The 27,059-nt window shown below is 39.4% G+C and overlaps 2 protein-coding genes across 4 annotated transcripts; one reads left to right on the plus strand and one right to left on the minus strand.

Moving 5' to 3' along the window:
* Positions 1–4,030: 4,030 nt before the first annotated feature.
* On the minus strand, positions 4,031–9,750 carry LOC118361551 (membrane-spanning 4-domains subfamily A member 4A-like). Of its 2 annotated transcripts, none has more exons than XM_052473845.1 (7): positions 9,612–9,750; positions 7,957–8,082; positions 7,596–7,706; positions 7,369–7,425; positions 5,481–5,657; positions 5,134–5,247; positions 4,031–4,719 (listed from the first exon to the last, which is right to left on the minus strand). In XM_052473845.1, exons 2-7 carry the CDS (start codon positions 8,080–8,082, stop codon positions 4,681–4,683), a joined length of 624 nt encoding a protein of 207 aa, XP_052329805.1. In that variant the 5' UTR covers positions 9,612–9,750; the 3' UTR covers positions 4,031–4,680. The 2 variants fall into 2 exon arrangements, with proteins under 2 accessions (XP_052329805.1, XP_035597466.1); XM_035741573.2 differs by lacking the exon at positions 9,612–9,750 and adding an exon at positions 8,936–9,030.
* Positions 9,751–11,187: 1,437 nt separating this feature from the next.
* Positions 11,188–26,892, plus strand: LOC118398210 (chitin synthase chs-2-like). 2 transcript variants are annotated; one of them, XM_035793317.2, is made up of 19 exons: positions 11,188–11,306; positions 13,430–13,565; positions 16,642–16,827; positions 16,932–18,013; positions 18,241–18,342; positions 18,722–18,886; positions 19,057–19,204; positions 19,378–19,443; positions 19,545–19,779; positions 20,092–20,292; positions 20,543–20,827; positions 22,844–23,023; positions 23,407–23,923; positions 24,039–24,187; positions 24,584–24,927; positions 25,379–25,489; positions 25,570–25,787; positions 25,945–26,011; positions 26,214–26,892. In XM_035793317.2, exons 1-19 carry the CDS (start codon positions 11,260–11,262, stop codon positions 26,283–26,285), a joined length of 4,311 nt encoding a protein of 1,436 aa, XP_035649210.1. In that variant the 5' UTR covers positions 11,188–11,259; the 3' UTR covers positions 26,286–26,892. The 2 variants fall into 2 exon arrangements, with proteins under 2 accessions (XP_035649210.1, XP_035649220.1); XM_035793327.2 differs by having other exon boundaries at positions 24,042–24,187.
* The last annotated feature ends 167 nt before the right edge of the window (positions 26,893–27,059 follow it).

A 27,059-nucleotide genomic window follows, 5' to 3' on the forward strand; every position in this document is an offset into this window, starting at 1 on the left:
AGCAGCACCCAAGGCGAGCACTGTTTAACTACAACCTGTAAGCAAATCGGAAATGTCAGAGTTTCCTTTGTTCCGACAAGCACACAAACCAGGTATTTCTATCAGAGACACTGCGCTTGCTGTTTTTTGTTGTTCATTTTTTTGGTTCAATGAAAGTCAATTTTTTTTTTTTCTTTAATTTTAACTTTAGTTAAAGTCAGTTAAGAACATATTCTTATTTTCAATGACAGCCTGGGAACAGTGGGTTAACTGCCTGTTCAGGGGCAGAACGACAGATTTGTTTGTACCTTGTCAGCTCGGGGGTTTGAACTCACAACCTTTCGGTTGCTAGTCCAACGCTCTAACCACTAGGCTACGCTGCCGCCCCAATGAGCTAAGAAGGTAAAGGTACAAATCTGTCATCCTGCCCCTGAACAAGGCAGTTAGCCCACTGTTCCTAGGCCATCATTGAACACAAGAATATGTTCTTAACTGGCTTGCCTAGTAAAAATAAAAGTAGACCAGACCAAACTCCAATTGCTTTGGTGTCGATGGGAGACCCACCCAGTTAAGTAGACAGGAACTGGGAAAAAAGAAGTTCAACTGCCTGAGTGATTTATTGCTTCTATTTAAATGTAACTTTTGCAAGGATTCTATGCACTTATTTAAGAAGAGTGCCTTCACGATGAATGTAACACAATAAGTTTGTCTTATTTGATTGATTTTCGATGATCTTATATGCTATTAACCAGTATATAAAACTATAGGCCTACTTAATGAAAATGTGAAATGTAATTATTTCAGAATTTAATCCAGTGTTTCACACTTATTGCAGCAAATGCCAACTTTATCACAGTAGACCTGTACATTCTGAATATTACTTTGATTTTTTAATAGTCAGTTTATTGAGTGAATCAGTGGCGACCCGTCATTAAGGGCAGATGGGGTAGAGCCTTTACATGTTATTTTGGCATTAAAATATGAGTCACATATCAGTTTGCAAACAATGTAAAAACATATACATATATCATTGAGTTAATAAAGATGCATACAAACATGGTTTCTTTATTGTTTTCTTGAGTAAGGCAGCTCCAAAATGCAGGTGTGTAAGCCTAGCGCATGCTTTCTGTGGTGATGGGGCAAGACAGCAGAAAATAGAAGCATTGCACCGTGATTGGCTCAGTGTTCTGTCACTCATGGGGACACTATGTCACCCACCTTTAGTAAGGGTAGATATCAAGAATGTGAGCCGTTTGGGTGCTGCCATAGAGTTACATCAGAAGTGCCCTTCCAAGAAGGCTAAAGGTAATTGGCCACAGATAAAATGTTGTCAAATCACGTTATATCTACAGTCGCTGTCAACATCATCCTTTCAAAATCTTAGTTAACAGTCATCATCATGAATTAAGTCGACAATCTACTGACAAATCCTTTTTAATCCTTGTCATATGAAGAGAAATTATAGATAAAACGTATCGGTGCTCATCGGCCATTGGATATAAACATTACACAACAAGTTGGAAATCGCATATTCAACAATGAGTGGTTTGGAAGGAATCAGTGTGTCTAACTGCAAGCATTGCAAAGCAATCATTAGCCTGCTTTTCAGTGGAGTGGCTGTGTGGTCCCAAGTCTAAGATTAATGGTCTCTTTTCCTAGTTTGGCCATGCTGTCAATGAAGCATGATTTGTGCCGCGCTCAAAACAACTGTTAACTCGGAACTGCAAAATCTGACTTTAGTGAGTTCAAGACAACTGGGAACTTGGGAAAAACGAGCTATGACTGGGAAAATACTTGTTGAATTTTCATCCAACTCGAAATTGTACATTTGGAACTTGGGCCTCTTTCTAGAGCTACGACCTGAAGATCACTGATGTCATCATGATTCAACTTTTTTTTCTTGAGTTTCCAGTTGTCTTGAAAGAACCATAAATCCAGAGAATGCCAGACTTTGATGACAAAATTTTGTCCACACAGGACCGCCGCCCCACCTTTCTGTTCAAGTGAGCACAGCATAACAAGTTGAGTCCAAAATGGTGTATGGTGCTGCATAAATGATGTAATATGCAAGGGAGATATGTATAATGTAGCTAAGAAATATGTTGTATGTTGTGTAGCAAGCTGTTAGTGGACCATGTGCCTCACCCTAATACTGTTGTTTATTTTCTCTTCTTAATTTCGCCTACTGTTCTGAGTTGGTGGTGCACATGTAGCCTATAACCTGTTTTTGAGAAATATAATCATCTAATATTGTAAGAGCTTTCATTGTCTGCTTATATGCCCCCTTTATTTATCCTATGGCTCTGACTTGGTGTACAGGGAGAACAATGTAAGAACGGCCCATGTTCTGAATTCTGTTGCTGTACATTTCAAAGTGCTGAACAAATAATTATATTGACTATGTCTATCCGAGCTCGCTCATTAATGTCTTAATTCAAATTACGGATGGCCTCTTATCCGCTTGTCGTCCCTCTTATGCCATAGTTTGTACATCTCAATTGTCATTAGAAACCACATTTGTTTAAGCAAGTCAGCCATATCAGCTATATTTTTGTAAAAAGCAGTAAATGAGGCAGATTAAACTGTTTCGGCTGCCAGACAAAGCTCCACTGATAGCCAGGTGTAGCTGTGGTAAGGTGTTGGGACTCTGCTGTTTGGATAGCTTTATGTCGGCCCTAATACTTTGTGGCCACCCTTTGCCACCTTTATAGTGCAATTAATGTATTGTTTAGTGTTGTGTTGTGGCTTTGCTGGCATGCATCCCAAATTATAACTTTTTTGCCCCACCAATATCTACATGCTACAATTGCCACTGGAGTGAATTCATGCAAATGCTGGTCATGTAGGCTATAATAATAGGTCTACAATCTAGGTATTGACAGGCCTATAAAATGTCGCTATTCTGTCTTGTTTCAAATCGACCTGTCAAATCGACCAAATCGACCTGTTGTGTGCATGAAACTCAAAATCATTTCTACAGGTTTGAAATGTGTTTATTGTTGCACAGAAGCCCTCTAGAATCATTGAAAAATGTTTTATATTGTCATAATATTTGCAATTGTCTAGCTAGCCTACAGATCTCTTCACATATATTGGACAAAAAGACTCCACACTCTAAAGAGTTAGATTAAAACAAGTAATTAAAACACTGTAACCTAGATGAAAGCTGTGGGGCGCATGCTGTGGCCCTGCTGAGGAAACCATTTTTTCAGAGAATAGAGCAAATATTTTGTGACTGTGTGATTCCACAAAATCTGAACCCGGGGAAACTCTATCTGGCCCACAAAATGTCCTGGCAGTTTATAGTCCCGTCCTGGATTCTCTTTTCTCTTTTCCCTAGTAAAGGTACACTGTTGGACTGCTGTTTCCATTCCCTTCCACTGAAATTATGGGGTCTTTGTTGGTATTGATCTACATTGGGGCACTACCCCCACCAGTTCAGGATGGATCTCTTCTCTCTGCTGCAGCTACTACTTATTTGCAAATGGAGGAACGACAGCAGACTTTATTAAGGAGCCAACTGGACACATCATCTAAGTCAGACTGCTCTGTTGCAGGTAAATAATCCATATGTTAATTATTTCAATCTTGGCCACGATTATTTGATAAGAATAAAACACTTTTGGTAATACAGTCTGTGCTACCAGCCATTTGATGAAAAGGAAATGCTTTCAGATGTTCTCTCTCACTAAAAGAATTTGGGAAAGCACTTTTTGGCATTAGTCTATTGTGCAATGTCGTTTGATGAAGTGAAGACGACTCAGATTTGTACTATATATTAATAGATAGATAAATGAACCATGAATCATTAAGATGGATTTCTCTTCAACTCTAATTCAAGTGGACTTATACTGTACAAGTGAACGTCTTTGTAAATCGCATATCTAGGCAATGAGGCATTATAAATTGTGTGTAGAGTGACGTAACCTCCTTTGTAGAAACCTAAAAGCAGTGATAGAGAGTTCTCTGGCTCTTGTTTCTGCCATAAGAGAAAGACAATGTGTAACGGCATTCAGAGGTGGAAGAAGGATCAGACCGAAGCGCAGCGTGGTAAGTGTTCATGATGATTTATTCAAAACGAACTGAACACTGAAACACAAAACAATAAACGATGTGAACAAACCGAAAACCGAAACAGTACCGTGTGGCCCAAACACTCACAAACCAAAAGTGAAACCCAGGCTACCTAAGTATGATTCTCAATCAGGGACAACGATTGACAGCCGAACTCAAAACCCCAACATAGAAAAACACACATAGACTGCCCACCCAACTCATGCCCTGACAAACTAAAACAAAGACAAAACAAAGGAACTAAGGTCAGAACGTGACACAATGATATTATATCAAGATGAGCAAAACAAATGTCTAGTGGACATTTGTATGCACTTAACTGAGTGCTTTACTCATACTTGAGCAAAAAGTGATTTTTCAATAATGAGTAAACAAGCTGACAGTGTTCTATGAAATGACAATGCTGTGAGTGGCATATAATGATCATGTTAATTGTTTATTGTATTACATGGATGTGTTATTTTATTACATTCATTTCAAAGTAAAGTGTATACAAAGACAATTTCTATATGCGGATTTAATGAAATGTTCTACACATTGAATACATTTATTTTATATCAATAAATGCAAGTTTTCTATCCATCCATCATGGCAGAGACAGTCATAAAAGGCTTGCTTTTTCTTCATTCAGTCTGCTGATGGTAGATTGTTCATTACCACAATTGCCTGTAAAGAAGAAAAAGGACAGAGTTTATCTTAGGCATTCACCTTGCAAGAGAAAGACAAAAAAACATTATGTACACTCTGTACAGTACAAACATACCACAGGACGTTGATGGGGAGGACAGGCTTGGGATAATGGCTGGAGCGGTTGAGTGGAATAGTATCAAACACATGGTTTCTGTGTTTGATGCCATTCCAATTGCTCTGTTCCAGCCATTATTATGAGTCGTCCTCCCCTCACCAGCCTCCACTGAAACATACACTGTAATAACATAATTTACAGATAAGATTATGTCAGATTCTTTAGGGCACTTAAAAATCTAAATGCATTTGATTAATTGCACTGGCATACTTACCACAGTCTACAAGCCCCAGGCTAGGATAAATATAAGGTTTGTCACTGCCACAGTACTTTACCTGTGTCTTACTGGACCGCAAGGCAGCCCTGGCAAATGCTGTCATCATTATTAGGAACACCATTCCCACTAAGCTCTGATACATGAATACAGCCTCAAGGCTGAGCAACTGGCCCTGTCAGGAGAGAGAGCAAGATTAAGTGTATCTTTATTTAGAAAGTTTACAGTTTAAAGCTGTGTTATAAGATGTTTATTCTTTCTTTATTCCATTTACTGGATGTGATTTTAAAGAGATTGTCACAAACCAAATACCCAAGAGACGAGTGCCAATAATACTTTTTCCAGATAGCAGTGATCCAGTTTCACAACAACAACAGCAACAAAAACAACAACAACAACAACATTTACCGTATGATGTTTACGCCAGGGGACATCAACTCTGGTAGAGTTTGTGATGTCATCATAGTAGGAATAATAATAGCGGTAATGGTAATACTGCATGTTCAGGATGCCTTTAAGGAATTCAAAGAAAGCCACTGTGACCCCCAATATAGAGATGATACTAAGGGCCAGGCTTGCTGTCACCTGGAGGGTGAGAACAAAGAAGATTGTGAAAAAACAGCAAGCACTTTGTGACAAAGCCTCTTTCAAGGCACGCATCGGAGTAGGATTCTATTGCATTGACAAGCCATACTCTACACAGACCTGCGTGGCATAATCTATCAGAGCTGAAGTAGGCCTATATGCAAATAGACCATTGCATGGAGCATGGAGGAGGAGGTGTGATAGTGTGGGGGTGCTTTGCTGGTGACACTGTCAGTGATTCATTTAGAAATCAAGGCTCACTTAACCAGCATGGCTACCACAGCATTCTGCAACGATACGATATTGTCACACCCTGACCATAGTTTGCTTTGTATGTTCTATGTTTTGTTTGGTCAGGGTGTGATCTGAGTGGGCATTCTATGTTGGATGTCTTGTTTGTCTGTTTCTGTGTTTGGGCCTGATATGGTTCTCAATCAGAGGCAGGTGTTAGTCATTGTCTCTGTTTGGGAGCCATATTTAGGTAGCCTGTTTTGTGTTGGGTTTTGTGGGTGATTGTTCCTATCTCTGTGTTTGTTTGCACCAGATAGGGCTGTTTTCTTTCATCACGTTTCTTGTTTTTGTATATTGTTCTATTTTCATCTTGATTAAAGATGTATCACAATAACCACGCTGCATTTTGGTCTGCCTCTCCTTCAACAGAAGAAAGCCGTGACAGATATCCTATCTGGGACTATCAATGACCCAACACACCTCCAGGCTCTGTAAGGGCTATTTGACCAAGAAGGAGAGTGATGGAGTGCTGCATCAGATGACCGGTTCTCCACAATCAACAGATGGTTTGGGATTAGTTGGACCGAAAACACCATAAGAAAGATGCCCAGGGTCCCTGCTCACCTGCGTGAATGTGCCTTAGGCATGCTGCAAGGAGGCATGAGGACTGCAGATGTGGCCAGGGCAATAAATTGCAATGTCCTCGCAGTGGCAGACCACGTGTAACAACACCTGTACAGGTACATTGGTACATCTGAACATCACACCTGCGGGACAGGTACAGGATGGCAACAACAACTGCTCGAGTTACACCTGGAATGCACAATCCCTCCATCAGTGCTCAGACTGTCTGAAATAGGCCGAGAGAGGCTGGACTGAGGGCTTGTAGGCCTGTTGTAAGGCAGGTCCTCACCAGACATCACCGGCAACAACGTCACCTATGGGCACAAACCCACCGTCGCTGGACCAGACAGGACTGGCAAAAAGTGCTCTTCACTGACGAGTCGCAGTTTTGTCTCACCAGGTATGATGGTCGGATTCGCATTTATCATCGAAGGAATGAGCGTTACACCGAGGCCTGTGCTCTGGAGTGGGATTGATTTGGAAGTGGAGGGTCCGTCATGGTCTGGGGCGGTGTGTCACAGCATCATCAAACTTTATTATATCGCCTAGATTTAGGACAGATACTTCAAAGCCTTATTCCTTATGATTTATTTTTTGACAGTCTTTTTTGCCATTTGTGAATGTGTTATACAATGCGTTTCTCTGAGATTTGGTACTAAAGTCCAAATTCAATATTTTATAAAATCATTATTTTATTTTGATATATATACCTAAAGGGGTCATAAAATTCAAACCAAACGTCTTATACTCAAGAGAATTACATTTCCTGCAGGAAAGTTATCCTGAAACAGGGTGATCAAATTAAGATCTTACATCTGTAATGCCTTTACACAGAATTCCAATTCATGTTACTCACCAATTGTTTTGAAGTATTCTTCTCTGTGAACACGTATAACAGCCCACAGATGATGAACTGCAAAACAGCAGAGGGAGCGGGTTTATAGATTCAAAAACACAAACTGTCATGGGAAAAAGATATCATTAAGACTCCTTGTTATGTGTTACTGTAAGTTAGATGTTATGGTATGCCATTTGGATTGTCAATATGATAGATTTATATAGACACACGCAAGAAATGCATACAAGGATTCCTAGCCAAAAAGAGGTGAAATTCTCCGCAGAGGACTCCAGTGGATCCATTCTCATGGGAATCGCCAAGAGGAAGAGTGATGAGCCCATGAACAGCATTACAATCTAACCAAACAGACAGAGAAATTATATATTTACACATAAATGATGGGGTATCTGGGCATATAATGTTTTCATTATGAGTAACTGTAGTCTGTTACCGTGCTATTACCACTTTATTTTGCACTGTAATGTAAAGTGCTACCACTAAATTAACGGTAAATCCTCAAATTCAAAGTTTACATTTTTGTCTGCAATGATATCTTGGAGTATTTGTTAACAATGAATACATCAGTTCTCTGTTTTCCAGTCTCACCCCAATACTCTTCGGCTCCCCTCTTATGAAGCGGTGCAGGGGTTTACTCCCTCCCACTGTGGCAGAATGTGTCTCTCTTACTCCCCCTACTGGACTGATGTTAGAAAACATGTTCACCGACATCATCTGTTGAAGGATACAGACCTGTTAAGATCTGTAGTCTTAACAACACAACACTAATAACACAGTAACACACCAACACCACGACAACACTGATAACACCATGACAGAAAAACAGAAGAGTGCCATAAACAGCAAGATCAGCTTTGATTAAAATAATTGAACCCGTGTGGTTTTATTTACACTTTAAACTATGTGGGAACAGTATAAGAACAGTGGCAAAGCAAACCTCAGAGCAGCCCACATTGAAAATACTTTTGTAAAGGGCCAGACCCAATCACAGGGGTCTAGAACTTGGTGAAAGTTCATAAATATGCTATGGCATGCACCACACAAAAACAATCTAGCAACAAATGAACCATTTGGAGAGAAAAAAACACTGAGCTCATATTTTCTACATGTGAAAATCATCATAGTCCATAAACTGATAAGCCGATTATAATGTATAGCCGGTTGCTATATACCTCATCAAACCAGGATAGCCTAACTTTTTATTCTTTTGAAAACACAATAAGGCTGAGATTCAGTACTAGGTCTGAATCTATAACTCAAAACTAACAAATGTTATAAATAATGTATTATACTGTATTTGTTTGAAGATAACTGTATTATTCACCAAATAGTTCACCACCAACAAAAACAACACTAGAATTGCACAGAGCACCACAGAACCTATGACATAATATGGTTGTCAAATGGACTTTGACTACTTTTGGTGACATATGTAAAGATAAGGATGTCCGTTGTGTTGATAAGAGAACCTAACCTGTTACAAATGCACAAATAATTTAATTGTAGAACATTTAACAGATAGGTACTGTACATGTATAGCATAGAAAGTGGTAAAATAGTTACAGACCTGGCTTGAAACAGAACAGAACCTTGTTGATGAACAAATATTACACAATGGAGGGAGATATTGACACGAGGGAGACGGGTGGGTGTGGGGGTGGTTGGGCGGGCGGGCAGGCGGATGATAGTGCCACAGAAGTGTTTTTACAATGAATCTGTCCTGAATCTTTAAAAGGAAATGAACACTTTTGAGAGAGGTAGAAAAAAGACAGAGTAGAATGTTGCCAACATGCACTACAGGTTTATTTAGTTTTTTCATGTTGAATGTCCGTCAGTTGAAATTACATAGCTGGTTTTGTTCTGCAACCCCAGCTGTTATCCAGCATGAGAGATGAAGAGAGATAAACCATAGAGAGGAGCAGTGGGGGATGGGAGAGGCGGTAGGGGGTTAACAGAAAGCAAAGGGAGTGGGAGAGAGAGAAATAAAAAGTTTTATACAATGTCTACTTCTATTTGGCGGTGGTTGAGATTGTTACAGTATTTCAGAAGAATGAGGAGATGGAGGAGAGGGGAGAAGGAGATGGCTCATAAAGGGTGTAAAGGAATGGCTTGAAGCAATGTCTGTTGTGTAACATCCTATACATTCAGAATTCAGAAAATGTTCCATGCAGAGATGCTTTCTGAGCTACTGAACAATGGGAGAGATCAAAACATATAAGGATCAAGATACAATTATAGCTTACCAAACTTTAGAGACTTGATCAGTTGACTAAATCAAGAGGTCATCGATCTGAACTTTTCAACAAACTTAAACTTTGGGCATTTCGTCATCACTGAAGCCCTCTTATCTGACGGCTCGTAAATACGCTTTTCTAGCGATGTACAACTAACCTCGAATTTCATGATACCACCTCAGCCCCCCCCCCCAACCCCCCACCCCCCCGCTTCCAGACCCAGCTTCAAACCCTAACCCCCTCTTCCCCAAAACAGCTGTGGAGTAAATAGTTATCTTTGCCCAACCTAGTGTAACATCTCTCTCTCTCACACACACACACACACACACACACACACACACACACACACACACACACACACACACACACACACACACACACACACACACACACACACACACACACACACACACACACACACACACACACACACACACACACACACGCACACACACACACACACACACACAGACAGTGGTCAAATAGTTAGAGCTGTCTCAGATGTTTGTTCTCTCAGTGCTTCTGTAGGTTTATTGATTATCATTTGACAACGAATAAACAGAAATATCAGGTAACCATGCAACCAACATATCCAATTAAATGTTATTACTTGCCAATCTATTGCATTGAAAACAATTGAGTATGAGTTAGGGTTGGGTTTGCTTGCTTGTTATGATAGTCAGTGTAATAGTGTGTCATATCAAAGTTCAAGTTGAATGGATAGCTGGGATTTACTGTAATAGTATCAGCTAAACCTGGCACATCGGCCAAGGGGTCATTCTTCTGAGTGAACAACAGGGATATTTTGGGTTCCATGCTAATGATCTGTGATATCGTAGTAAGTTTGTAAAGTGCGTCCCTGTATTTGTAATTCAGTTGAAAATCATAAAAACCTTTAAAAAATATATATCTAAAGAGTCTACCTTGGATGAATAAATGTGAAATAAATGACATAAAAAACATTTATTTAAAAAAAGGAATGACTATAACTAACTATATTAACTATCCCTGAGGTTGAATGCTTAACCTTGGCCAGTCAAGAATATAAGAAAATCTACTTTGTCATGTCTGGGTATAATGGATAAAGTCAATTCAGACATTTTGATTGCTCTAATAACTTAAATAGTTTTGTTAAATCAAAAAGGTCTTCACTTTCTTATGTCCTACATCCTTGGAAGGATTTATATATATATATTTTTAAATAATTGATTACTGTACACATTAACAAGGAAATAACCCCTCTGAACTCTCTAGGATATCAAACATATTCTCAAAACATTGTTGCTATGTAACTCATCTTGGTAAACAAATTGCCCCACTGAAGACATGTCAATCTTTGAGGTCTTTAATTTTGTACATACAACATGTAAATCAACCTTTCACATGTACACTGTCATAAAGGCAAAGAAAAAGACACCTCATAATGCTACATTTCTTGTTTCATTCATTTCCGTGGGCGATAATAAAGATGTTAAAGTGTCTTTACTTATGATCCTTGTACCTCTTTATGGCTAATGAGCAGTAAACGAGGGAGGGGAGAGGCGTTGCAGACAGTGGTAGTTGATTAAAGTAAATGTACGCATATCAATACCTTAGTACCTCAGTAAATGGACTGCTACTAAGGACTACTAAGCTCTACCACTAAGGACGGTGAAACATGGAGGAGCTCAAATTCAGAGGGCGGAAAAGGGAAGGGAGACACAGGTACGTTTTAGTCATCTAAAATAAATAAATTCAGATGGAATGTGGGAATAATTTCAGGCAAAACTGTTAGGATTCACAGGGCCTGATCCTGAAAATAATTAGCTCTGTAGAATAAAATGGAATTATTCCATAAATTGAAAACATTCTACCTATACTGAAATCATACTAAATAGAGGTAATACAACATATCATGATACAACTGTACCATGTCCAATGACAGATATAATTGACCATTATTTGGACGGTAATGAGCATTTTGTTTTGATGATATACACTGAGTGCGCAAAACATTAGGAACATGACACAGACTGACCAGGTGAATCCAGGTGAAAGCTATGATCCCTTATTGATGTCATTTGTTAAATCAAATCCAACTTTATTTGCCAAATGCGCCGCATACAACAAGTGCAGACTTTACCGTGAAATGCTTACTTACAAGCCCTTAACCAACAGCGCAGTTCAAGAACAAGAAAATATTTACCAAGTAGGCTAAAATAAAAAGTAATAATAAAAAGTAAAACAATAACAATAACGAGGCTATATACAGGGGGCACCGGCACCGAGTCAGTGTGCAGGGGTACAGGCTAGTTGAGGTAATCTGTACATGTAGGTGGGGGCGAAGTGACTATGCATAGGAAACAAATCCACTTCAATCATTGTAGATGAAGGTGAGGAGATGGGTTAAAGAAGGATTTTTAAGCCTTGAGACTGTGTGTGTGCCATTCAGAGGGTGAATGGGCAAGACAAAATATTTAAGTGCCTTTGAGTGGGGTATGGCAGTAGGTGCCAGGCGAACTGGTTTGAGTGTGTCAAGAACTGCAATGCTGCTGGGTTTTTCACGACCAACAGCTGTGTGTATCAAGAATGGTCTACCAACCAAAGGACATCCAGCCAACTTGACACAGCTGTGATAAGCTCAACATGGGCCAGCATCCTTGTGGAACATTTTCGACACATTGTCGAAAATTGGGGCTGTTCTGAGGGCATAAGAGGGTGTAACTCAATGTTAGGAAGGTGTTCCTAATGTTTTGTGCACTCAGTGTACATTACAACCCACTAGTTTTGATTTACATTTGGTTGAGTTGTCAACTCGTGTGAATTCAATTTGAAATCCACAACAAATTTCACCATGTCATTGGATTTAGGTTGCAAGTTGGGTGAAAAACAGACAAAAATGTCTTATGCTGATGACTTTTTGCAAATCCATGTTCCATGTTGATTCAACCTCATCACATTTATTGTTGTTTTTGTTGTTGAAATGACGTGGAACCAGTTTTTGAAGGAAGCAAGGTTTCATTCCTTCCCAAATGCTTCTTATGACATTTTGTTCTGATAAGCATATCAATAGGAATGAAAAAACAAAGAGATCTGACAGTGTATTATTCATTACTACATTATAGTTACAATAAGTATTTTGAGACTCATTCAAACGAGCATGACAGATGATTTGCAATACATTCATGTTTTAGGGTGAATAATAGCCTACAAATATAGGTGTAAGGCTTATGATCAGGCCTATGTTATAGGTGGCCAGGTTGAGAACCACTGAGCTACATCATAATCAACAGTCTATTCAGATTAATTATTTGACACAAGATTATCAACATTTGGTTCCCTCTTCAAATCAGTTTCTTTTAGTAAGCCTGGTAGAGATTACACTTAGCCCACAAAGCTTGTATAAGCAATAGTTTACTTAAGGTTAATATAATGGATAATGGTCTTATCTTAATTAGGGTGATTCAACTTGTAGGGATGGTCACAATTGGGTTGGGTGTGTTTGGATGTTTCAAAGCCAAAGCTCATTAGATATATGTAGACCCGGGTATGCAGTTGTCAGTATCTACTGTACCCCGTCAACAGTCCCATTTCCAATGATTCAATAGTGCCTAATATATTGTCATCTTTGCCTGCCACACACTTGAAAATGGATGTTGTTTAATGCCACTTGTGACTCACTTGTGCCACTGGATTTCCTTTAATATGACACATCTTCAAGTTAGATATTAAAGTAACAGTTTATAAAGGGTTTATAAAGACTTCCAGTTCACGTTTTAAGGATGGTTTATGAACCAGTAAAAACAGTTTTAACTAAATGTTTGAAATTGTTTTCGATACTGTCACAGGGACACCTGGGATCCATTCCAGTTGAATCCCATTGGTGCTGAGAAAGAGGAGAAGAGAAGATGCTTTGAGTTGTTCCAGCACCTGGTGGCAGGGTTTGTGGGGATAATGGTCCTGTCCAGTGCTGTCATCAGCAAGGTGGGCCACAATTAGGGACCAGCACCCTGAACCTGGCAACTACTGGAACAACACATTCAAGCATAATACCTCCTGTGATGTCATCTTATAATCATATTTTAAAGGAATAGTTCACCCAAAATACAAAATAACACATTGGTTTCCTCATCCTGTAATCCGTCTATGGATAAGGTATGGTCCTTCTGTAGCTCAGTTGGTAGAGCATGGCGCTTGTAACGCCAGGGTAGTGTGTTCGATTCCCGGGACCACCCTTACGTAGAATGTATGCACACATGACTGACTGTAAGTCGCTTTGGATAAAAGCGTCTGCTAAATGGCATATATTATTATATTAGTATGGCAGCAATACATGATTTGGCTTAGTTTCCCTGGCACTGTTTCCATATGCTAACGTTTTAGCATTTGCAGCAGAAATCCCATTTAAGTAATGGGACAGATATTAGCATTTTTTCACACATCACGTCCAAATTTCGGTCCCATGACTTGAATGATTTAATGGGATTTGTGCCACAAATGCTAAAATGTTAGCATGTGGAACAGTGCCAGGGAAATTAAAACAAATCATGGATTGTTGTCAGACATCTACCTTGTCCGTAGAATGCTTACATAGACTGCTTACAGGGTAAGGAAACCAATATGTAATTGTGTAATTTGGGTAAACTATCCCTTTAATGTATATCGAATCCATACCATATCAGATACAATGCCTTCGGGAAAGTATTCAGGCCCTTGACTTCTTCCACATTTTGTTACGTTACAGCCATATTCTAAAATTGATTAAATATATTTTTTTCTCAGTAATCTACACACAATACCCCATAATGGCAAAGCAAAAACAGTTTTATCTACATTTTTGCAACAAAAAAAGAAAAAAAATATTTACAAAAGTATTCAGACCCTTTGCTATGAGACTCAGCTCAGGTGCATCCTGTTTCCATTGATAATCCTTGAGATGTTTCTACAACTTAATTTGTCAGAGAGGTGACCAAGAACCCAATGGTAACTCGGACAAAGCTCTAGAATTCCTCTGTGGAGATGGGAGAACCTTCCTGAAGTAGCACAATCAGGCGTTTATGGTAGAGTGGCCAGACAGAAGCCACTCCTCAGCAAAAGGCACATGACAGCCTTCTTGGAGTTTGCCAAAAGGCATATAAAGGCTCTCAGACCATGAGAAACAAGATGATTTGTTCTGATGAAAACACGATTGAGCTCTTTGGCCTGAATGTCAAGCGCCACATCAGGAGGAAACTTGGCACCATCCCTACGCTGAAGCATGGTGGTGGCAGCGTCATGCTGTGGGGATGTTTTCAGCAGCAGGGAATGGGAGACCAGTCAGGATCGAGGGAAAGATGAACGGAGTAAAGTACGAGATCCTTGATGAAAACCTGCTCCAGGGTCTGAATACTTATGTAAATGTGATTTTAAAAAAACAAAATTTTTATAAATTAGCAAACATTTCTAAAAACCTATTTTTGCTTTGTCATTATGGGGTATTGTGTGTAGATTGATGAGGGGAAACAACTATTTAATCAATTTTAGAATAAGGCTGTAATGTAACAAAATGTGGAAAAAGTCATTGTTATTGGTATGTTGACATCGCAGTTTTTGCATCCTTTTTGGTTTCTCTGACCTGGTGGGAAAACCCAGTGCAGGTGAGCAACAACATGCAAGAAATGCTGACTGAGTTGGACACCTTCAGAGACTTTGTGTTTGTGATATCCAGCCTCTTAAGGACAGTAGTCATTGCTGCTGTGTACCTCATCTACCACGTGTTGATACAGGAAAACATTGTATGGTCAGATTTTGATTTCACTGCTAAGGCAGATGACGATGAAAAAACAATTGTAAGGCATAGAGAGACACTTGATATTGGTCTTATTGTCTTTTGTCCTCCAAGCCTTTTTTTCTGCTGCATGCCATTGGTTTGGGGTGGTGGCTTGTAAGATCTACTCTATGCGAATGAGCTTTGCCTTCCCTGTCTGCTTCACTGGGCCCACTGTTCCCTTACCCACATCAGCATTGATTAATCATTTACAAGGGAAGTGGTATGGGTTCTATATGAGACAAAACTCATGACTGTCTTTAATGAGAGGGTATATATAAATATGTTATGTCTATATTTTTTTATTTTAGGCAAGTCAGTTAAGAACAAATTCTTATTTTCAATGATGGCCTAGGAACAGTGGGTTAACTGCCTGTTCAGGGGCAGAACGACAGCTCGTTTCCATGTTTCCATTGACAGAAGTGATACTAATTAAAGCCTCTTGTACGTTTCCCCTTACCGTCTCAGCTGGTATTGCCATCTCCATGGGCACATGTGGAGCAAGAGAATTTATGACATGACTGTACCCTAGACACTTTGTACTCTCCTATCTGTTCTTCTCTCTAACATGTACACTGCAAACATTCTCCTTGTGAAGTCAAAATACTATGAAGGAAATGTTCACACTCACTATGTAGTTTCAGGGTTGAGTAAGTTACTTTCTAAATGTAATCCTTTACAGTTACTAATTACCTGTCCAAAATTGTTATCAGTAATATAACTTTTGGATTACCCAAACTCAGTAACGTAATCTGATTACATTAATTTACTTTTCTATTACTTTTCCCTTAAGAGGCTTTAGAAGAAGACAAATAGAGCCCATCAAACGCATTTGATGTGTCATCATAGTGGTCTCTGACTTGTGGTCAGACTCACTCAGATGGAACAAACTTAAACTTGAGCCTTGTTTCAGTGCTGAATTTAATGTTATTGAGAAAACAGAAAGGTGTCATAATGTATTTTTGCCTATGTCCTTTCTGAATTTAAAAGTAATCCAAGAAAAAAAATCATTTTTTGTATTTTTTTTTTATATATATTTTTTTAAGTATATGTAATCTGATTACACTATTTTTGATAGTAACATAATGGATTCCAGTATTATTATTTTTAAAATCTGATTACATGTAACTGATTACATGTAATCAGCTATTACCCAACCCTGTGTAGATCAGTGTCTAAATTAATTAATTCAGTCACCTTTGATTTTATAATATAAAAAGTCTGATGTCAGTTGTGTTTACATCCAATCTGCAGGGCTCTCTGCTCGTTCTATCCACGCTCTCAAGCCCCACATCAACTAGGACTCCCAAGGAAAGACAATACTACGTGCTCATGCTGGTGTGCTCTTTGGTGGTGCCCAACCTGCTCGTGTTCCTCAAGTCACTGTGGAAATGCGCTTTCAAGAACTTTGTTCCGCCAAACATGAGAACTATGGGAATTGTAAGTTGACACTGTGAAATACTACACAATTTGACTCCTTGGTGATCTTTGTAACTCTTAATTGCTCCTTGCTGTCAATACAAATTGAAATCTATATCTTTCAGGTGTGTGGCATTGAATGCTTGGTGTCTCTTGGGACCTCCATCCTGGTGCTGGTAGTGATGCCCCAGTTTGATGTACTCACAAACCTGTTCATCTCTGGGGGAGTCTGCATGCTTTCCTCTGTCCTACAGATAGCATTTCGCCTGCAGAGAGAGAACTGGAAGATCATCTTCCCCATTTGTTCTCTTATGCTTGTCCTGACTGGCTACTTTCTCCTTGGGGCAGACTATTACGTTCGAGTATCCTCTTTTGTATCAGGCCAGGAAGATGACTGTTATTGGTATGTTGGCATTGCAGTTTTTGCATCCTTTTTGGTTTCTCTGACCTGGTGGGAAAACCCAGTGCAGGCGAGCAACAACATGCAAGAAATGCTGACTGAGTTGGACACCTTCAGAGACTTTGTGTTTGTGATATCCAGCCTCTTAAGGATAGTAGTCATTGCTGCTGTGTACCTCATCTACCACGTGTTGATACAGGAAAACATTGTATGGTCAGATTTTGATTTCACTGCTAAGGCAGATGACGATGAAAATACAATTGCAAGGCATAGAGAGACACTTGATATTGGTCTTATTCTCCTTTTCCTCCAAGCCTTTTTCTCTGCTGCATGCCATTGGTTTGGGGTGGTGGCTTGTAAGATCCACTCTGTGCGAATGAGCTTCGCCTTCCCTGTCTGCTTCACTGGGCCTGCCGTTCTTATCCTCGGCATGATTCTTTTCCTGACGCAATCTGAAGACCTAGCTGGGGCCGACACAACTTCTATCACAGACTTTTGCTCGAGCCTAGTTGAACTAAGCACAAAGAACACAAGCACAGTTGTGATGCTGGAGATCACCAAGAGCATCTGCAGGACTTCTTTGAGCAGCCATTACTGGACCTGGCCTTTCTCCCTACTTGCGCTGGAGGGGATTTGCATGTGGCTCGGGCTCATCACATGCACCTACTACGTGTGGAACTTCAGGGTCCAGAGGATTGAGCGCACAACTGAGCTGTTTGTGCGACGCCTATACGAGTCTGCATTCATCGACCTGTCTCTGCTTCTGAACACCAAGATGAAGGTTGTACGAACGAGGAACCAAGAGAGGCAAGATTCTGCTATTTAATTGATTAAGTCCATGTGGTCCAATACTTCACATTGCAACAGTGCAAATAGACGTATTGTTTAGTTTTACCGACAGTGTACTATAAAACACAGAGACTCAGTGGAATTGTGCTGAAATATACTCAGACATTAACATGATTAGAAACAGTTCTCTCTCCCCATCCATCCAAACAAGTTCTCACACTTTCCCAATGTTTTTCATTTTACAGTAGTGTTGTTGATGACGTGGAAAATTGTGTCATTTACCTCTGTGCAACAATGTGGCATGAGACCTATGATGAGATGTTGAAGATCCTGACATCCATGTTCAGGTAAAGCAGAGGCCTCTTGTATACAACACAAAACAATGGCCCCGTACACACTCAAGTTGTATAACTCATGAAGCCTTTTGGCACAAACACATTTGGCACAAACGGTTGTGATACAACAGAGAGTTTTTCTGAACAGAAATAAGTACACAAGAGTTGTTGTGACACTGTAAAATGTTTGTGTAAACATGTTTGTACAGACAAACTCTTTGTTGTATCACAATATATAATTTGTATCACAAACATTGTGTAAATTGCGTTCCATATTAGTTGCACGGGGCCAAAAGACTTTCAGAAAATAGAACGAATGATAAGGAGGCGATCATAATGTTAAGCAGAAAAATCTGACTTTATGTAATCATATGTGTCTTGATGGTTTCAGGTTGGACCGGTACAGAGGTGAGCCAAAAGAGGAACATAAAGATGTTTTTGACTTTGAATGCCACATATTTGTAGATGACGCATTCATGATAGAAAAGGAGACAGGCAAAAAGTTTGTCAACGAATATGTGACCGATCTCATTCATGTGGTCATAGAGGTATACAGGTAAGTGGATATTTAGTTTTTCTTTGATCTTTGTTCCATATAACCGAACCAATAGAGTAAATTAATGAGCACAAGCACGCATAATGACGCATTCACTACAACTGACAATTCTATAAATCCAAAGACTGCAAACTGTATTATAATGAATCTTGAATGTTTGTGTATTTCAGGGTATTCACCAATAAGGAGCCTGATGATGTGTCAATTATTGAGACTCCATATGGTGGGCGATTAATGTTTGTGATGCCAGAGGGAAACATGCTGTATTTTCATCTAAAAGACAAACAGCTGATCCGAAACAAGAAGAGATGGTCACAGGTGGGTGGAAGGATTTTCATTATTTCATATTTTCAATATTCCTATATGTTAACATACTTTAATTACATTTCTTGAAGAATATATGTATATCTTGCAATTGCTTTCTGGTTTTAGAATGGAAACAATTCAGGAAAATCTAATGTTTATAGGTTTGCATCTGACATGTCTTTCAGATCATGTACCTGTACTATCTGCTTGGGTGGAAAGGATACATTGTCAAGAATCCTCAAAAGATAACGGTATGTAATACATTTAATGCTAATTTAAATCAGTAGACAGCCATGGTGTCCATGGTTTTCCTAAATTAATGTGTATGATATCTTTTGTGGGTCTTGTACAGAGACAGAATAATCCTTGCCGTGCCAGTCTAATATCATTGGATGGGGAGAGTTTCCTGTTGCCACAGCATGACAATGACAGTAAGAGAAAACACATATCTGATGACAATACCTACATCATGGCTCTGGATGGGGATACAGACTTCCACCCCGCAGCTCTGATCTTACTGGTGGATCGACTTCGAAAGTATGGCAATGTGGGTGCTGCATGCGGAAGAATCCATCCAACAGGAATGGGTGAGTAAAGCTTTACCAAATATTTAGGTGGTCCACTCAGACATTGCTATGTCTGGCATATACACTGAGTGTACAAAACATTAGGAACACCTGCTCTTCCATGACACAGACTGACCAGGTGAATCCAGGTGAAAGATATGATCCCTAATTGATGTCACTTGTTAAATCCACTTCAATCACTGTAGATGAAGAGACAGGTAGAAGAAAGATTTTTAAGTCTTGAGACAATTGTGGCATGGATTGTGTATGTGTGTCATTTAGAGGGTGAATGGGCAAGACAAAAGATTTAACGTGCATTGTATTCTATTGTAGGTCCAATGGTGTGGTATCAGAAATTTGAGTATGCGGTTGGTCACTGGCTCCAGAAAACAGCTGAGCACGTTTTTGGTTCAGTCCTCTGCAGTCCTGGATGCTTCAGCTTGTTCAGGGGATCAGCTCTGATGGATGACAATGTGCTCAAGAGATATACCACCACTGCAACTAGAGCCTCTGAGTACGTTCAATATGATCAAGGTGACTACTTTCTTATTCTCTCATCAACAACACTTGATTGTCGATATCAGCCTTTACACAGGTGGTTCATAGAAAGTATTATTATCACAGTTCCTTGAACTATCTCTGTTGGCTTCAGTCGACCAAGGGTGCCGTACATATTTGCAAGCTGATTAAGTGTTCCCTAGAGATAATCATTATGGTGCGCACCTGTCCAAGGACCTGATTCGTACATTGACTTTCATGAATCTTCCCTCTTCCTGCTGGCCAGGTGAGGACCGCTGGCTGTGCACCCTGCTCCTCCAGCAGGGCTGGAGAGTGGAGTACAACGCTGCGTCAGACGCCTACACCAACTCCCCTCAGGAGTTCAAAGAGTTCTATAACCAGAGGCGTCGCTGGGGGCCCTCCACTCTAGCCAACACCCTGGACCTCCTGCACAGCGGCAATGAGACAGTCAAGAGGAACTCTTCTATCTCCAGGCTCTACATCTTCTACCAGATATTCACTGTCAGCTCCTCCATTCTTGGCCCTGCCTCCGTTTCTCTGATGATAGCAGGTGGGCACCAATCTCACACTGTACTTGTTTGGTTATTTCTTGGAAATTAATGTTTATGGATACCGATTATACTGTATGACCTAGAATAACTAGAGCTGTGGTTAAAGCAGATGTACCACTTACTCTCTTAAAAACTGGTGCGTCAATCTAAATTACGTAACAAAAAAATACCCGTCAAAATCTGTCAGCTTAAACTAGAGATATCTGTTTTTTTTTGCATTGAAAGCGTCTAAATCCACCGCATCCGCCAGTGTCGCACCTCCGCACCTGCAGTTTGACCTACAAACTATTATAACCACTCTATGGAAAGGGACACTCTCACAAACATTTATGAATGTGTTATTCAATGCGTTTCTATGGGCTTTAGTAGTAAAGGCCAAAATCAATATAAAATTATCCATAGTATGACCATCTTAAAACAATCCATATGTCAGCTTAACACCCCCCAACATCTTACACTCTAAATAATTAAGTAAAGTTAACATTTTAGGGCACAGGGCTAAAGGTATAACCATAAAGTACGTCTACCCATCAGTTAAAGCAGGGGTTTTCAAACTGTGGTCCGCGGAGGTACTGCAGGGGTCTGCGATTTAGTTGTCATGTTCGAAAAAATATTTGGTGGACTTTTTGTGAAAAATGATTCTTTTATGAATATCGCTAGCTGCAACATAATATCACCTTAGATACCATTTTTAGTTAGTTTCACGAGGAGGTAGTTTCATGAGCCAATGCTAACTAGCATTAGCGCAATGAACAGTTAACATGCTAGCTGTTCCTGTCCATCGAACTCTGGGGAAGTAGATAAAATGCTTCATTGCCAAAATCTCAAACTATCCCTTTAATATGGAGGAAATTACAGTCATTGGAGTTAATTACTGATATAGAAAATTACATTTTGGGATGGAAAAAAAGTTTCAGTGTTAACTTAGGTGACCAAAAATAAATAGAAAGCATGCAGAAAAGATATTGAACTATACATATTTTTTAAATAATACCATCTTTGAGAACTAACAATCAAACACAGTCAGACAGTTAGGTAGAATAGAAATGTTTTAAAACCGGGCATTCAGGACACATGACCATTGATTTTGTTATAATGCTTGAGCAGAGGAACACAACATTAGCCATGGCAAAATGCATAGAATTGCAGCTTTAAAACAGCAATATTTTCTCTTCGCTCCGTGAAATTATTTGTAGAACCTTATATAAACAGTCAAGCATGGTGGTGGTAGTGTGATGGTTTGGGTATACCTGGATGAGTTGCCTTAGTAGAAGGAACCATGAATTCTGCTCTGTATCAGAATTCTACAGGAGAATGTCAGGTCATCCGTCTGTGAGTTGAAGCTGAAGCGCAGCTGGAAGACAATGCAGCAGCAAGACAATGATCCAAAACACACAATCAAGTTTACATGAAAATGGCTAAAAAGCAACACATTTGAAGTTTTGGAATGGCCTAGTCAAAGTCCAGACCTAATCCCAGTTGAGATGTTGTGGCAGGACTTGAAACGAGCAGTTCATGCTTGAAAACCCACAAATGTCGCCGAGTTAAAGCAGTTCTGCATGGGACAAAATGGGAAGGGTGGGACAAATTTACTGATCAACAACCACAGGAAGCGTTTGGTTGGAGTCATTGCAGCTAAAGGTGGCACAACCAGTTATTGAGTGTAACGGGGAAATTACTTTATCACACGGGCATTCGGTGTTGTATAACTTTGTTTATGAAATTAATTAAATATGTATTTCATTGTTGTGTTATTAGTTTACTCAGGTTCCCTTTACATAATAATAGGTTTTGGTTGAAGATCTGATAACATTCCGTATCAAAAATATGCAAAAGCAGAGAAAATAGAAAGGGGGCAAATACTTTTTCACAGCACTATATTACTTTTGCTTTGGTTCAATAAAACCATAAAAGTAATGCGGAGAAGATGAGTTCAAATGGTATTGTTGTTATATGCTAGGATATACAGATCTCCATTCCAGGAAGTATTCACCCTTTTTCTGTCTTTCTTTTAGGTGCTTTCCAGTTTGTGTTCCAAATTGAAGGAACCCTGTCCATAATCATAGCAGTCATCCCACCTATTTTCTACATGTTAATTTGCTTTTTGGCAAAACCAAACGCCCAGATCATCATTGCAGCCATTATGAGTGTGTTATATGCCTTTCTGATGTTAGCATCATTCTTCGCCATCATCGGTAAGCTTTGGCAATGACTTTTCACTACATACCACAAGTTGTTTATGCAAAGATAGAGGCTACTGCTTATCTTTTAAAGGGTGGGGGCTGGTGATAAATAAAATGTTATTGCCTGTCCCATTATCATAACTATTTCTATATTTTTACATTGTCGGTTAACCTATCATCAATATGCCACAGGTAGACTTTGTTCTAGTTTCTTTTCACCCAAACATACTGTATGACATTGAGTTGTAGTTAGTCTCTCATGACAGCATAAGTAACTGATTTAGTTCTGGGTTCTGAGATTAAGCTGTAGTTTACCACTAACTCTTACATCACTATTGTTGATTGGTGCCAAGTCAGACTGTTACGAGTCACATTTAATTTCATTCGTTCCCCAGGTGACATGGCTATGCAGGGCACATTTATCACCCCAACTGGCCTCTTCCTGGTATCAATGGCTGTCATGTACCTGGTAACTGCCATCCTTCATCCCCAGGAGTTCAGCATGATCATCTATGGTCTGATGTACTTCATCTGTATCCCCAGTGGTTATCTCTTGCTCACAATCTACTCGCTGGTGAACATGCACATTGTCACATGGGGCACCCGAGAAACAAACAAGGAAAAAGAAGAAAAGATGACCCAGAATGTTCTCTGTGATCGCAACTGCAAACTCTGCTGTTGGGATATGAAACTACAAGTTACTCAAGAGACCGATAACTTGCTACTCCAGCAACTCCAGCAGGCAGTTAATCCAAACACGCAAGTCACCGAACAGGTGGTGAAAGAACAACAGGCCAACACTAAGAAAGAGATAAATAATGCACCGAATGAAGAAAACAACAAGGGAATACTTTCAAAGTCTTCAGACAGCAAATTGGCCAAGAAAGACAGCGACTCAAAATCTGATACAAGGCACGCACAAAATATTTCAAAGGTCCAAAGGATCTTACTCATTATACTGTTTAATGCAAACTTTTATCAAATGAAGTGCTATATCTGTTGTAACTTTTCATAATCTTGTTCACAGTAGTGATGACAGTGTTGACAGCATTCCTAAAAAGGAGAGTGCTTATTCCAGCATTGAAGATGACAATGAAGATGATGATAATATGCTTTATGATGGTTCGCTTTATAGTGGCTTCACCGAGGAAGAAAGAGAAATACTACCTCAAAGTGGTAGGTGTTTCAGTACATGAAAGTCTAATCTTTACCATCCATTTGCTAACCTGCTTCTTGCTAACCCTTTTGAATTGAAAGCACTTACAGTACAGAAAGGACTAGGCATTTATTGAAACGTTACATGGTAAAATTATAGTTACATCATAATAACCAATGAACTAAAAACATTTAATTAAATCAAGTACCCACTGATTTCCTACATACAATACCAGGTAAATAACGATAGAAACATCCTGTGAAATAATGCGCAACCTGTAGACATGATTATTGATAAAGGATCACATCAATTAAAGAGTATAGCTGTAACCTCTAACATACAAAAAGTCAGTATGTACCTGCAAGTTGAATTATACTCAACAGCACCCTCATCTCTACACAACTTTCTTTCAATAGATTGGGTTCAGCCTGTCAAGGAAGAGTTCCTGAAGAAATTGACCTACGCCAACATGAAAAGGAACCTTCAGGAGCAGATCCGCTACACCCTGAGGAACAAGAACCAGGAAGATGTGTGTGAAGAGCTGGTGATGATGTTAACCGACACGGTGAACGGAGAGCTGAAGGACAAGGTGGGACCAGAGGACGTGCTGAGCGACAGCCAGCTAGAAGAGCTGCAGTACGCCCTTAACGAGGCCGCCAGGAGGATCCTAAAAACCAACCGCATGGAGAGGCTGGAGAGGAGGGTGAAAAGAGCCATTGAGAAGACCCTCATTGCCCCACAGGTGGAGAAACTGACTGAGGTATTTGCTTGAGTGCCACATACCATTCATATTGTATTTGTATGTTATATTGTATCGCCTGGTGTCTTATCAATGCAGCTCCAGGCATTGTTTTCTCTACATATTTGGCCTGGGATGGACTTCAGCAACAAGTAGATTCAGTACACTATAACCACCCTTCGAATTATAATCTGAATCAGGGGCGGCTGAAATGAGTTGGGCTGGTCCATTTTTAGCCCAGTGTGCCTGTCTAACCTGGGTTTTTAGCGCAAAATTATAAACATCTGGCTAATGGGGCGCTCAAGGAAAATAATCGTTATAAATGCCAGGGCTAATTTCTGGTCCGAGTCCGCCCCTGACCTGAATAATAGACAGTGTTGCGCAACAACGTGTTTGTCCTCATCTAGGTAGAGATTATGAATATTACAAATGGGAAAATATAGCTACCATGTTTCCCTATGTATTTTGGCAGGAAGAACATGACTTTTGGAAGAAACTGCTTGAGAGATACCTTGCACCAATTGTTGATGATAAAGCACATAAAGAGGAAGTGACAAGGGAACTGAAGTCACTACGGAACAAGGTGGGCTTTTATATTATTATTTTTTTCTATTTGTTTACTCACATGGCTTGTAGAATGATGATATTTTTTCTGTTTTACAGGCAGTGTTTCTGTATTTCATCATCAACGTTTTGTGGATTGTGGCCACCTTCTTTTTACAAGCCATTGGAAATGATGTGATTAGTATCAAGATTGAAAAAATCTGGCCAAATGGCACATCATCTGGAGAATACCTGAAGGTGGAGCCTCTCAGTCTGATGTTCCTCTTGTCATTTGCTGTGCTTCTAGTGGTGCAGTTCCTGGCTATGCTTTACCACAGGTGGGCAAACATTTCTCAAACACAATATGATACATGATATATCAACATAACACCACCTTCCAAACATGCATAAGACAGACATTTCCAAATAAAAGACAGAAAGACTAATAGAATACAATTACAACCTCAAACTAAACTGTGCAGTTTCTCCTTTCAGAGTATATACTCTTATCCATGTAGTGTCGTACAGAAGCACAGAAAAAGACTACATTCCCAGAGATGAGGTGAGTGACCTGTTAAGCCAAACAATAGGAATAAAGTGTACTTGATCATTATGCACTTTAGTAGTCAATGAATCCTTTGCATAATTATGGTGCAAATATATTTAATAGGTTAAATGATTTCCTAGACCTTGTATGAAAAAATATTGTGCAGACCTAAAATGCTTGTTGTTGATCATTTTAATTATCTCCATTGTTTGTGCAGGAGGACGAGGAGGGGCTGATTCTTGAGAACCAGATAGCCAATGGCCTTGTGATCACCAGTGATGACTTGTGAAGCAGGCTTTTTTGGGGGTGACTTAAGTGTTTACCAAGTGTTCCACCAATAAAAAGGGTGACTTTGAAGTGTATTGCACCTTTATGCGTTAACATAATGCAGATATACCTAGCAGGGAAAGCTTATGATACTGCAGCAGTGAAATAAGAAATGGTTTACTCAGATTAAAGTGGTTGTCCAATGCCTCAGTAAAAAATAAACTATCTATTGAATAACAATTTGAGTGATAAGATGTGTATTGAAAATAATTGTAATTCAGACAGATTGTAATTACTAACTGGGAAACAAGACAGTATTACGATCAGACAATAAATAAAATCATTAAAACACATACATAATTATTTCTACTAATACACTAACCTACATTTTTGAAGGGAAAATGACCCTTTCTAAATGTATTGCACTGAACCTATCAAACTGAAGAAAAGCCTGACCATAAAAGGCCGTTTCTTGATAAAAAATAAAATAAAAAAAAGTGGGATTTGCAATTTCCAACAGACAATGTAACATTTTAGGTAATTTTACTAGTATTTATACTGCTATGTTTATGATGTAAATGTGACTGCTTATGCTAAACGCAAATAAACAAATGAATATTTTTAACAGATTTCGAGTCATAACATTCAATGGCCACTGCATGCATATATATAAGGAGATATGTCTAGCTACTTCACCTCAAGTATCATTACTAAAATTAAGACATTTAAAATAAAAAGCATGATGAGAGCAAGATACAACTTCAAAAAGACATTGCAGTACACATAACTAAGGCAG

This window comes from Oncorhynchus keta, chromosome 2, assembly GCF_023373465.1.
Source record: "Oncorhynchus keta strain PuntledgeMale-10-30-2019 chromosome 2, Oket_V2, whole genome shotgun sequence".
In the NCBI taxonomy this organism is placed as follows: Eukaryota; Metazoa; Chordata; class Actinopteri; order Salmoniformes; family Salmonidae; genus Oncorhynchus; species Oncorhynchus keta.

Excerpts from the sequence above, each read along its gene's own strand:
- LOC118361551 (XM_052473845.1), bottom strand. The coding sequence starts at position 8,082 with ATGATGTCGGTGAACATGTTTTCTAACATCAGTCCAGTAGGGGGAGTA. Across the intron at positions 5,658-7,368 it reads AGAATACTTCAAAACAATTG|GTGACAGCAAGCCTGGCCCT; the intron begins GTGAGTAACATG and ends CTCACCCTCCAG. Across the intron at positions 5,248-5,480 it reads CCTGGCGTAAACATCATACG|GGCCAGTTGCTCAGCCTTGA; the intron begins GTAAATGTTGTT and ends CTCTCCTGACAG.
- LOC118398210 (XM_035793317.2), top strand. The coding sequence starts at position 11,260 with ATGGAGGAGCTCAAATTCAGAGGGCGGAAAAGGGAAGGGAGACACAG. Across the intron at positions 18,343-18,721 it reads ATCCTGACATCCATGTTCAG|GTTGGACCGGTACAGAGGTG; the intron begins GTAAAGCAGAGG and ends TGATGGTTTCAG. Across the intron at positions 26,012-26,213 it reads ACTACATTCCCAGAGATGAG|GAGGACGAGGAGGGGCTGAT; the intron begins GTGAGTGACCTG and ends TTGTTTGTGCAG.